Here is a 13,565-nt window from a genome sequence, read left to right as displayed (position 1 = left end):
GTGCCATTTGAAGTACAAATTGACATTTTTCCTCCATGCTAATTCAGTTGAAAGTTCATTGGTTTGTTTAAATGACTTTTCAGTGAACTGTCCAGTGGCATTTTTAACTCGAAAATTAATAAAAGCCACTTATTTAAAAAAAAACACACTTTTTAATTGTTATATTTAACATTTAAATGTTAAAAACTGTTACAAATATTTCCTCATAAACTCCCACTCAACCTGAAACAACAACATTACTGTAATGCACGTTTGTGACGGGACTAACTGGTTGTTTGACTAATGGCAGATGCATGTGATTAAATTTGCTTCTGCTTTGAATAGTTAGAAACAAACATGTTAGACAGGTCTCTGAAACATTATCACATTGTTGATAAAAAGTCAATTATTAAAAAATGCACATGTTTTTATTGTTATATTTAACATTTAAATGTTAAAAACTGTTAGAAATATTCTTCCATAAACTCCCACACAGCCTGAAACAGCAACATTACAGTAATAGTACAGGTTTGTGGCAGGACTAACTGGTTGTTTGACTGATGGCAGATGGAATGTGATTAAATTTGCTTCTGCTTTGAATATTTATAAACAAACACGTTAAAGAGGTCACCGAAATATTTGCACCGAAACATCTCTCTTTTAAAGCAAGGACCACAATGGAAATAATGAAACTTTGTGTTATCCTTGACAAGAAAGATGTAACAGTGTAATGTTACTTTTTTGTGTGTCAGATAAACTCAACTCATCACTGAAAAATGTTGTTAAGATGTCGTTACACCACATTTTGTGTGCAGCATATTTTTTAAAACAAATTAAATAGCCTTAATATGGAATGTACAGCTTTAAGGCTTGGCAATTAAAAAAAAAAAAAATTGAATGACAGTTGATATTGATGATTTTCACAGTAAATTCCAAATCTTTATTTCCTTTTAAATGTTTAAAGGTGGATTTTTGCTTGCTTTATGGTCAGAACATGCCAACACTTCCTTAAGGGGGTCATCAGATGCCAAACTCACTTTTACATGTTGTTTGAACATAAAAGTGTGTTGGTAGTGTGTGTACACAACCACCCTGTGATGATAAAAATCCACCCAGTGGTATTTTTTGAATCTTTATAAGTATTTTCCCCCTTTTCAAATCAGGCCATGCTCAGGTTCTTGTCCGTGTGATGTTACACTGACCAAGGCTGCTCCCACGATAATTTATTGACATGACCGTCTTACCTTAGACCCGCCCTGAATGAGCTGCGTGAGCTGAGAACAGTCTGACCGCCATTGTTTCGACTCCGGTGCAGGGAAAGACTGCCTGGAAGAATGTCTGTGAGTGGTTAAGGAGTTCTGTTGTTGGATGTAGTAATGAACATAGCAGTCATCATTTACGCCCGACATCTGAGCCGCTGAAGACGCAGAGGATTAACGTTACTTTCATTTATGAAGGAAACTTGCCCGGTGATCTACATAAATGTGTCTATGTTCACGCAGATCATTTGTGATCTAGCTTCACCTACAGTAGAAGTGAGTATAAGGGTTTTTTTATGCATCTTTGCAAATCGTCTTTCTTAATAATGTGCTAGTTAATAAGTTTCGCAGCTAAATGCGACTAAAGTAAACATTACGGCTCGCCACCCCACGGAAGAGAGGGGCGGGGCGAACAGAGCTCATTAGCAATTAAAGGAACATTCAACAGAACGGCTTGCTTTAAAAAGGGTGTGATTTTGACAAGATAAAAAGGGTGTTTTTTAGACCACCACTGAGAAATGTTATAGACTTCTCATTAAGAATCATATCAACATGTGGAAAATGGGCATCCGATGACTTTTTTCAAAATAAATATCTTAATGTAGAAATGAATTTCTAAGTTTCTGCATGTTCTAATGAGTGATATTGTTTCAAAATGAAGGTGTGTGTTCCCTGGTTTTGGTGCGTATCTTCAGCACAGTTTGCAGTGCAGGCTGCAAAATTAAAAATACATTTTTTTTTGTCTCTTAGAAATGCACATTTGACAGTAGCTTGAGTTAAACCCAGTTTAGACTACATGATTTTAGCCCGATTTTCACACGATCTGCTTGACGTAGGGTGTCGTGGGGATTCATAAACAATAATGGGCGTCGGGATGTACGATTTAATCGTTTCATCTCATCTAGTGTGTCATAGTGGACGACAACCGATTCCATGTCATGTTCAAGACTAGCATGTTTAATTTCTTTCCCACTGCTTAATGGTGTTGCCACAGCAAGACTAGCATGTTTAATTTTTTTTTTCCATTGTCCACAGTGAGTTCTGTCACATCTGTGACATTGGCCGATAGAGGAACAGATCACCTTTGTACATGCTTTCAAATGAGCAGAAACGAAAGAGCGACAATGGTATCGGTCCTGCTAGGTGCAGTTTTACAACGGAAAAAATGTTCATGGAGCTATGACAATAATACTCCTGCATTAATGATGTTTCCTTGAGGGACTACCATGACAGAGTGAAGCACTATTTAATCCTCTTCATCCAATCCAGATTTGTCAGGTTTTCTTTCTTTTTTGGGCTTTTCTGATGATAAGACAGGCCAAAACATGTTGTTTGCTAGCCATTGTTTGTTCACGCTCATGTCACCTTCTGTCTAGCCGCGCTGTACATAGATGACAGCACGCATGTCGTTAAAGGGTTAGTTCACCCAAAAATAAAAATTCTGTCATTAATTACTCACTCTCTTGTCGTTCCAAACCCGTAAGACCATTGTTCATCTTCAGAACACAAATTAAGATATTTTTGATGAAATTCAAGAGCTTTCTGACCCTGCATAAACCAGAAACAAACCAGCACCAGAAACATTGTAAGGACACTGGTAAAACAGTGTTGTGGTACTTTCGATAATGGTGGAGGATGTGACTTGGAGGAAAAGAATTGTTGAACAAAGTTGTTATTTTTGTTTTCTTTGCTGTCACATGGACTGTTGTATCGACGTCCTTATGATGTTTCTGGGCCTGGAAACATTTCAGTTGCAGAAAGCTCTCAAATTTCCTCAAAAATATCTACATTTGTGTTCTGAAGATGAACAAAAGTCTTACAGGTTTGTAACGACATGAGGGTGAGTTATTAATGACAGAACTGTCCCTTTAAAGACGTCGAATGAATGGTCCACTGATGACACACGTGCATCATGGAGACGTCTGTTTGGCGTCTGCGTTTACATCTGCAAGATCTATTTTTTAGAGTGTTTGCTCATCTGCAATACGTCTATAGGACGTTTCATATCAGATGTCAAATAGACGTTTATTAGATGTATTTAAGATATTAAAGATCCTTGTCAGATGTTTGTGCACAGCAGATGCTTTCCAGATCAAGCGATCTTTAACAGACATCTTTAACAGACGCACATGTGCTATCTGGGTTGGGTAGTCTGACATGTTTCTTATTCACGACACGACAAGATTTTAGGAGTCAAAATCGCATAATCTGACACAGTGACTGTCATAACCAACAAAAAATTATGTAGTCTGAACCGGCTTTAGAATGCAGATTCATGTTCATTATCAAAAACGGTAAAGTCTGTAAAAAAAAATGAAACAACCTAATTTTTATACGGTGAAATTTAATTATTCTGACTGTTTGAGTTTCATTAAAATGAACTAATGGTCTTCCATTTAACCACAGTTAAAACCACACATATAGCATCTCAATACCATGGTAAAAATATAACTATATGGTTTCAAGGTTTATATGAGAAACAGTAATCTAAAGCCATTTAGTATAAATACACAAATGCTGTAGCTTAATCACAAAAAATACTGTGATCATGTTCCATTACTCCTTTAATATATTTAATACATCTACATTAATAATACTATAAAATTTGATATGAATAATATCCCATTTGACTTGACAAAAAAGTTTTGAGGCTATATGTAAAACCTCTGCTGTAAGTTTTCTTAAAGGAGAAGTTCACTTCCAGAACAGAAATTTACAGATAATTTACTCCCCCTTGTCATCCAAGATGTTTGTGTCTTTCTTTCTTCAGTTGATAAGAAATTATGTTTCTCGAGGAATTTTTTTTTTTAGGAATTATCTCCATATAATTGACTTCAATGGAAGTTTGAACTTCCGAAATGCAGTTTAAATGCAGCTTCAAATGGCTCCTAGTCGAGGAAGAAGAGTCTTATCTAGCAAAGTGATCAAGTTATTTTTGAAACAAATTAACAATTTATATACAGTACAGTTAGGGTAGGTCAAAAAAAAACTCCCATCTCATTTTCTCCTCCAAATTTAAAATCATTGTACATTGCTGTAGAAGTACTGACCCAGTGTTTACAAAGTGAACATGCGAAGAATATCAAACACCCTTTACAAAAAAAGGTAAAACAGTGATGTAGGATGATTTTGAAGTTGGAGGAGAAAATAGGATGAGAGTTTATCGACATACCCTAACTGTCATGAACCAGAAAAAACTGTTCAGGCAGACGAGTCAAGACGAGCATTTGAGGTTAAAAAATATATAAATTGTCAGTTTGTTTTGAAAATGACAGATCGTTTTGCTAGATAAGACCCTTCTTCCTCGGCTGGATTTGTTTAGAGGCATTTGAAGCTGCACAAGGGGGTGAGTAAATGATCTGTAAATTTTTGTTCTGCAAGTGAACTTCTCCTTTAACAACTCTGTCAGTCTCCTAAAGTGTCTACGTTGTACTAACCCGCTGCTTGCCAAGCAGGCCTACAAGACATGGAGATTTACTACCGTGTCATGGCGAATAAAAATATGACTGTGCATTCAAGGTGAGGTAGTTTGAGGCAAAGAGTCACTGTTTGTACATTACAAAGAACAAACATTCCCAAATAAACATCAATATACCTTTTTACTAATCCTGAAATGTGTATTGTTTAGAATGGTATAACAAATTGAAGTAGTTTTCTTTTATTGAAGGTCTGTAAGGTGACCTTTCAACATGCTAAGGTAAAGTAAGTGAATCTGTTTGCTAGTGAACCACAACAATGTACGTCAGACAGGAGAAGAAATGGTGTTAGATTTTTGTTTAGTTACGAAAACAACCTTTTGCATGTTCTCTTTTATGTCTGTCAGGAGATATCGAAAGAGAACCCATTTGAGGATCCCATGGTCCTCATGCAGAAGTTTGAATTAAAGATGAGACAGGCTGTTCCTAGTGGAAAGAGAAGTAATGAAAAGATGACACACATTTCTTTGTTCGACAGATCAGATTGGGACACCGCAGCCCATAGTTTCAGTTTTCCTGTCGCTGTGGTGTAGCTCTGCTCGCTTCTGTTTTGCTAGTGTGTATTTGCGGTTGTTTGTTTTCTCAAAGGCTGTCAGCCTTATGTGCAAGAGACGTACCTGCAGTCTATACCACAAACTCGAGGCTGTCAAATACAGATTCGTTTCAGCTGATATTGCAACTGCAATACGACTGAAATGGAAAATGACCCAGTGAGTGAAGTAGAAACAGAGAAATGTCTTTGAAAATTAACTTTGAGCCAGTTGTAAACAGTGGTATGCCATGACAGCTTGATTTGTGCTGTGGAAACCGAAATACTTGTGTGGCCACAGTAAAATAAATGTCCGCTACAATGTAGCCAGTCAGCTTGTTCGTATTATTTTGTATTCACAGGCCAACCTGAATGACTCTCATAATCAAATGGTGGTCCACTGGGCCGGGGAGAAGAGCAACGTCATAGTAGCGTTGGCGAGAGACAGTGTTGGTGCCACAGATCCCAAAACCAGCTCGGTGAGTATCTAGTTTTTTATCCTAGATACAACATAGTATATGAATCTATATATATCAGACTTATTTGCTGTAAGGTACAGAGAATGTCTTGACCAGCTAGCTTTGCTTTTTAGTGCTCTCTGAGTCATACAGATGAAAGGCCTCCCTCTGTTCTTGAGTTCTCTGCACTTTCATTATATCATCTTAAATGCTGCCGTATCCATCTCGCTGCACTTCCAGGAAAGATTCTGTTGTGCCCTTGAATGTTACTTTTCCATCTGCATGGCAATAATTGCGACATTTTCAATAATTGTGGAGCTTTTATGTTACATATTATCTAATGCAAATGCAAGCACAAAAGTGGTGCGGTCATACTTTATGGGGCACAGGAGCTGTTATCTGCTCACCTGTGTAGTGCATTACAGTTCTTTGTGAAATGCAAGACAAAGCAAATTACAGGAGAAAAGCTCTGAGTGCAAACCAGTTTCTTGTAGGAAATTGCAAGTGATTACAGATGACTATATTACAGAAACGATCTGTTCCAAAACCAGTGCTTTTTCAAAAGATTAACTGCTCTAATTGTGATCACTTACATTATTTGTGCCAAATTCTGGCAGATTTACATGTATCCTCTTTGGAGAAGACATTCCCAGAATGCTGTCTGTAAAATTTTGCATCCAAGATGGTGGACACATGAATGAAATGAAATACACTTAATTATCCTTGAAGGGAATTTTGTCGTTGACTCATGGTGTGTAAAATAAACATTCTCCTGCCAGTTGTTTATACAGTAAGTAAAAGAACAGTAATACCACCTAAACCATCTCACAATATAATTTATAACAATGTGACTAACATTCCAAAAATTTCAACCGATACTGAAAAGTATTGATAAACATAGTTGAATCCAAAATTGGAACTACTGTACCCAGGGAATTTTTATGGAAAACATGTTAACGTGCTGACTAGGGCTGGGCTTGACACAAAATTCACGATTCAGTTCAATAACAATTTTGATTTGATTCAGTATCAATTATTTTTGATTTGATATTATATATCAGGTACAGTGCATGGCAAGTTTTCTTGAGGGAAAAAAAAAAAAATTCTCAACTAAAGCTGTAAAATATACATGAGAGTCAGCTGGTACTACATTACTATAATAGTGAAGGTTAAACGAGTTTACGGTCAGCGAATATGTTTTTTTTTTTTTTTTTTTTTTTTTTTTCTGAGGTAAATGTGTGGTGAGGTGATGTTATGTCACATTGTTTACAACCTGTTATGTAGACGTCTTTCCGCATTGTCTTTCCACGCTTATTGAGCGATTGCTTAAGTCAGGATATGAATTTTGGTAAGTTGTACTCTTTCTTTTAACATATCTTAGGACATTCATTCATGTTTGTTCTGTGCTGTAACTGGTATTAAAGCAGTGGAGATGATAATTTCACGTGAGCATCGTGTTGCCACTTCTTTTGAACTGAGTTGTTACAGTGATCTATCACTCAACAGTGCCAAAATGGCATTTATTGTTTGAATACTGTGATAAAATGGACAGAATTTGAAATCTGAGACTTTTTGTATCAAAATTAACAAGGCACAAAGCTTATTGCGATTCATTAAATGGGAGGTGCATTACAATGTTCCGTTCATTAACTGAAAACAGGCTAGACTTATTGATTCTTGGGATTTAGGAATTAATATTGTTTTGTAAAATGAGAATCGATAAAAAATCGAGAAGTCAATATTTTACCCAGCCCTAATTCTAACCTCAAACTCTATTAGCTTTAGATAAGAAGCGTTATTTTTGAGAATTTTTTTTGAGTTGCTTATTACAGTGTCAAGCTGTTAGCTTAGCAGCATGCTTACATCAAAATCATTGGAGTCTCATGCTCTTCATGTAGAGTGTTTATTTTTTTTTTTAGACATATGTAGTTGCTTATTAGTTAGCATGCTAACATCAAACTCTTGAAATCCGTTGTAAGCAGAGTCCCAGCAGCTTTACATAAATAGTGTTATTTTTGACCTAGAAGTTGTGTTTTTGATTATCAAGCTGTTAGCTTAGCAACATGCTACTCTGATAGCACACGTAGACGTCTATTTGATGTCTGCATTTACATCTGCAAGTCATTTTTTAGAGTGTTTGCTTATCTGCAATATATACATTGGACATTTCCTATTAGATGTCAAATAGATGTCTATTATATGTCTTCGGAATGTTTATGATTTAGAATGTATGTAAAACTGATGTCTTACAGACATCTGTCAGATGTTTGGACACAGCAGATGCTTTCCAGATCAAGTGATCTTTAACATATCTTGCAGACGTATGGGTGCTAGCTGGGTAACTTCAAAATCGATTGGCTTTCATTTTAACAAGTCTCTTGCGCCTCACGCAAGGAACATTATTTTTAAGAGTTAGATTATGCTTTTAGCTTAGCAACATGCTAACATCAAACTGGAATCAAGCTGGAATCAGAATCATGTTGTTAGCTTCTCTAACTATTACTAGTTATAACACAAAATAAACATGAATGAACACCAGAAGGCATCTTGTTGCAACCACAGAAAGAGGTCAGTATCACCATTTTTCAAGTTCAAGTCCACCAACGTAAATCTACTCTCCTGTCTTGTTTGTCGGACAGAAATGGCAGATTCTGCATTATGATTGGTCAGCTCGCCTGTCAATCAAACGCCCAGAGAAGAATCACTTGTGAGCAAAGTCTTATGTGGAGTTCACTTAAAGAGCATTGTTTTTATGACCATAAGGAGTTGCTCACTATTAAAAATGTACCAAATCAATGTCATACAATATTAAAAGGTTCAATTTCAATTAAGATGTTGACTTAGAAGGCAGCTGCCTAGGTAGAAAGTAAACAACATGGCAGTTTACTAGGTTTTGGAACAGATCCACAATTTCATCAGCGTGTCAGGTTGACATTTAATATGCTGTTGTTTGTTTAACAGGTGTACGTGTCTTATGACTATGGAACCACCTTCACTCACGTATCGGAGAAATTTAAACTCTCTGGGGACCAGGAGAGCAAGAAACAGGTCATCTCGCAGTTTTACCACAGCCCCGCTGACAACAAACGAGTAAGTTTGTGAGACACATTAGCTGGACTATCAGGGTGACATCCTTGAGTTGTCTGGTCTTTGTGAGCTTAAGTCGAGGTCAAACAAGAACGCGGTGAAACTGACTGCTTCCCGGCCATCTGCAGCTGTGACCTTCCACCGCTCCAATCGCTTATACACCCACAGATGGTGTTTTCCAACAGAGCAGGGCTGGGTGAAAACACAAGCTACATCCTTAGTTCCTGCCCTTGGCACCCACCGTAACGGGCTGCTCCATTGCGTCTCTGTGAGGTGCAGAGGCTCATGGGAGTTGGAGTGGGAAGCTGCAGATGTGGCAGAACCGCTGTGGGACCCTGCATTGCGTTATTGCAGAGGCTGACGGCAGCAGACGGTGACCATTCATCTGGAGTCAATGATGTGGCTGGCACTGCAGCTGCCGCCTGCTGCTGCTGAAGGATTGACGCTAAAGCATTACAAGTGTAATTTGTAAAGCATACAACCTCTTGGTAGGAGCACAGGGCTCTTTTCATTACATTTCGCATGATCAGAGTAGCTTGCGCCGTTGATGTGGAGAAGAACTCTGAATCTCGGTTGGTACAGATGGGATAATGAACAGAGATATTGGCAGGGTGCTTGAGTATTTTAATGCATTTGTCATAAATTAATAATCTTGACATAAAATCTCATGAATAACTGTGAGAAGACTGATATACACTCATAACTGATTCTGAGAAATACTAGGCCTGTTTGTTTGATTGATCTCCTTACTTGACTTGCAAGTGTGAATGAATTTTCTAATGATTTACTGTTGACTTATTCACAATGTTGCTAATATTAAAACAGACCTAATTTATTATAGTATTTAGAATGAATTTAGAATATTATATCTTAAAGGGACGGTTCACCCTCATGTCGTTCCAAACCAGTAAGACCTTTGTTCATCTTCAACACAAAATAAGATATTTTTGATAAAATATAATAGCTTTCTGACTCTGCATAGACAGCAACGCAACTGACACGTTCAAAGCCCAGAAAGGTAGTGAGGTAGAACACTGTAATGAGTTTTACACAGACAGACATAACAATATAATTCTATATAGAGTGGATGGTCTGATGATGATCACCGGTTATGCGGCAGACGCATATGCTCCACTTTCTCTTTCTGTCTCTTTTTGTTCTTTTTCTTTCATTTACCAACAGCATTAGGTTTCTAAGTCAAGCGTTTCTGTTTCAGTCCCAGTCCTCATTGCCTCAGAATCTGGAAAGGGAAGTGCCCTGCTTCCATAACCAGGCCATGACGAGGACAAAGTTTATAGCAAAAGCTCTTAAATGAAAGATCAAAGAGTACCGAGGCAGATTAGAACAGTGGAAATGCATAATCTGATTAATTAATTATATTAAAAATGTATTTTTTACTATCCTTAAAGCTTTGATGTTCTCATAGAGCTAGACGCTTGAAAAAATACCAGTAATATAGTCATTTTGAGAGCTTCTGTTGTGTTGTCAACCACTATAGAGGTTAAAGGGATAGTTCACCCAAAAAGGAAAAATCTGTCATTAATTACTCACCCTCATGTCGTTCCAAACCCGTAAGACCTTTGTTTATCTTCGGAACACAAATTAAGATATTTTTGATGAGATCCAGCTTTCTGAACCGGCACAGACAGCAATGCAACTGACAAGTTCAAGGCCTAGAAAAGTAGTAAGGACATTGTTAAAACAGTCAGTGTGACATCAGTGGTTCAACCTTAATTTTATGAGGCTACGAGAATACTTTTTGTGCACAAAGAAAAAATATAACGGAACGTTCATCAAAGACTGACAAACAAAGGTCTTACGGGTTTGGAACAACATGTCATTTTTTGGTGAACTATGCCTTTAAACGGATAGTTTGCCCCAAAATAAAATATATTTACCCTCAAGTTCTAAACCTGTCGGAGCATATTTAACAGTATGTTGATGCTGCTCTTTTTCGAACAAAGAAAGTGGATGGTGATTTATAATGGCAATTAAAAGCGTCATAAAATCAGTCTGTATGATTTGTGTGCTCCGTCTTTAAGGCATGCAGGCTCATAATCAGGTCATTTTACATTCTAAATCTTGTATGAGTCATATGGACTCCTTTTCCTAGCATTATAAACTACCATCCACTTTCACTGTATGGAAAATAGATACTTGGCACCATTTTGCATGTCTTTTTATGTTTTCATCCTCTTTTAAGATAGTAATACAGTTAAGGTCAAAAGTTTACATACACCCCGCAGAATCTGCAAAATGTTAATTTTTTACCAAAACAAGAGGGATCATACAAAATGCATGTTATTTTTTATTTAGTACTGACCTGAATAAGATATTTCACATAAAAGATGTTTACATATAGTCAATAAGAGAAAATAATAGTTGAATTTATAAAAATGACCCTGTTCAAAAGTTTACATACACTTGATTCTTAATATTGTGTTGTTACCTGAATGAGCCACAGCTGGGTTTTTTGTTAGTTAGTTTGTTTGTTAGTTTAATAGTTGTTCATGAGGTCCTTGTTTGTACTGACTAGTTAAACTGCTATTCGCCAGAAAAATCCTTCAGGTCCCACAAATTCTTTGTTTTTTCTTTTTTTTTTTTTTTTAGCATTTTTGTGTATTTGAACCATTTCCAACAATGACTGTATGATTTTAGATTAATTTTTTCATACTGAAGACAACTAAGGGACTCATATGCAACTATTACAGAAGGTTCAAACACTCACTGATGCTCCAGAAGGAAAAAACATGCATTAAGAGCTGGAGGGTGAAAACTTTTGAACAGAATGAAGATGTGTACATTTTTCTTATTTTGCCTTACATGAAGATCCTTACATGTTTCACAGAAGACAAAATAAGTTCAATTTATCCTGATCCACCGGGTGCTTTGGGTTTCCTTTTGAAGCAATAGTAATAGTTGCATATGAGTCCCTCAGTTGTTCTCAAAAAGATCTCAAAATCATACAGTCATTGTTGGAAAAGGTTGAATACACAAAAATGCTGAAAAACCAAAGAATTTGTTCTGAAAAATAGCAGGCAGTTTAACTGTTCAGGACAAACAAGGGACTCATGAACAACTATCACTAAAAAAACAAAACACAGCTGTGGATCATTCAGGTAACAACACACTATTAAGAATATGTAAACTTTTGCACAAGGTTATTTTTTTATATAAATTCAACTCTTTTTTTCTCTTGTGGACTATATGTTAATGTTTTTTTGTATGTGTATTATAAATATTTAATTCAGGTCAGGACAAAAAAAATAATATGCATTTTGTATGATCCCTCTTATTTTGGAACATTTTGCAAATTCTGCAAGGTGTATGTAAACTTTTGACCTCAACTGTATAGGATTTATAATATTATATTGGGTGAATGATGACATTTTATTTGTGAAATCTGTAAAATTTCTGTTTTTGCTGCATTACTTAAATGTCTTCTTTTCTCAATTTTTCCGTTGCAGTATCTATTTACTGACACCACGAACAGTTACCTCTGGAACACCTTTGACTTCTGCAAAACTGTTCAGGGTTTCTCCATCCCGTTCAAGCCCACAGACTTACTGCTGCACAGTAAGAGGCCCAACCTTGTCCTCGGTTATGACAGTTCTCACCCCAATAAACAGGTATGAACGCTAACGCCTTCCATCAGTACTGGGCTCTTTTGTATATCATGTGTCCAACGGCACTGAAATTTTAGACCTTTAGCTATTTATAGAGATTGCTTTTTTGAATTTTGCACTAGGCAGCATGTTTTGATTTGAGCTAATCAGCTGTAATTTTCATATGAGAAGCTGGTTCATGAATCATATTAAATGTTGTAACAAACTGCTGACACTTAAGGATTTATCCTTCTTCCTGTTTTCTTCTTTCTATTTTCTTTTGGCAGCTGTGGAAATCAGATGACTTTGGTGAGACGTGGGTGTTAATTCAGGAGCATGTGAAGTCCTACTTCTGGTAAGTTTAAGCACTTTGAGAGTGTTGACACAAATCACTCTTTGAATATGTCCAGCATGAAATCTGTTTTGGAGTTTCATGATTATGTTTGCCAAAAGTAGTCATGCTGCTAATTTAAATACTTTTTTCAGTGTTATTAATGTTTTGAGTGTTTACTGTTGTCCTTTTGCATTATTGACACACCATTTTCCTGTTAAATACTGTAAAGCTGCTTTGACACAATCTATGGTGTCAAAAGCACTACTTAAATAAAGGTGACTTGACCTGACTTCATACTAGCTTTTTTAGAAACAAGCTACTTTTTCAAACAAAATGCTGCATTGCTATTTATTTGTCACGTCATATTTTGCGTGCAGCTTTACAGCCGAATGAACTAAGGAAATAAACGTACTTGCCAAACATCTACTTTCTTTATATGAAGTGATTTGTTTTTATAAAATGTTTCTTTCATTCATTTTAAATGAACCAGTTTAAAAATCAACGTACCACCTTTTATGCCACCATGATTGTAGTATTATACAAAATTATATGATAATATATTTACAACAGTTTATAAATCAAATGTACGGAATAATGAAATTCAGTCATAAAAATGGAATTTACTGTATAATGCGTATAACATTTAAATCAAAGCATGAAATAGACTAGTGTCTGAATATTAAGCTGCAAAAATACTAGAATTAATCTACATTAAATATGAATCCTGCATGTACTGTGTGTCTCTGTGTGAATGAATGACGCAGACACATGGTTTTGTTTACTACACACTAATGAAGCACGCACGATGCTCACAATGTTTTATCAATATTTCAGTACA

General features: G+C 36.3%; 1 protein-coding gene across 1 annotated transcript in view; it reads left to right on the top strand.

Annotated features, from left to right (window-relative positions):
• Positions 1 to 13,565, top strand: part of sorl1 (sortilin-related receptor, L(DLR class) A repeats containing) — a 79,621-nt gene that overhangs the window by 6,067 nt on the left and 59,989 nt on the right. Inside the window, 4 exon segments of the mRNA XM_051128648.1 lie at positions 5,606 to 5,722; positions 8,663 to 8,791; positions 12,256 to 12,417; positions 12,681 to 12,748. Of these exon segments, the coding sequence (XP_050984605.1) occupies positions 5,606 to 5,722; positions 8,663 to 8,791; positions 12,256 to 12,417; positions 12,681 to 12,748 (476 nt within the window).

Source organism: Labeo rohita, chromosome 15, assembly GCF_022985175.1.
Source record: "Labeo rohita strain BAU-BD-2019 chromosome 15, IGBB_LRoh.1.0, whole genome shotgun sequence".
Taxonomy (NCBI): Eukaryota; Metazoa; Chordata; class Actinopteri; order Cypriniformes; family Cyprinidae; genus Labeo; species Labeo rohita.
This window is presented reverse-complemented; position numbering and strand designations above follow the sequence as displayed.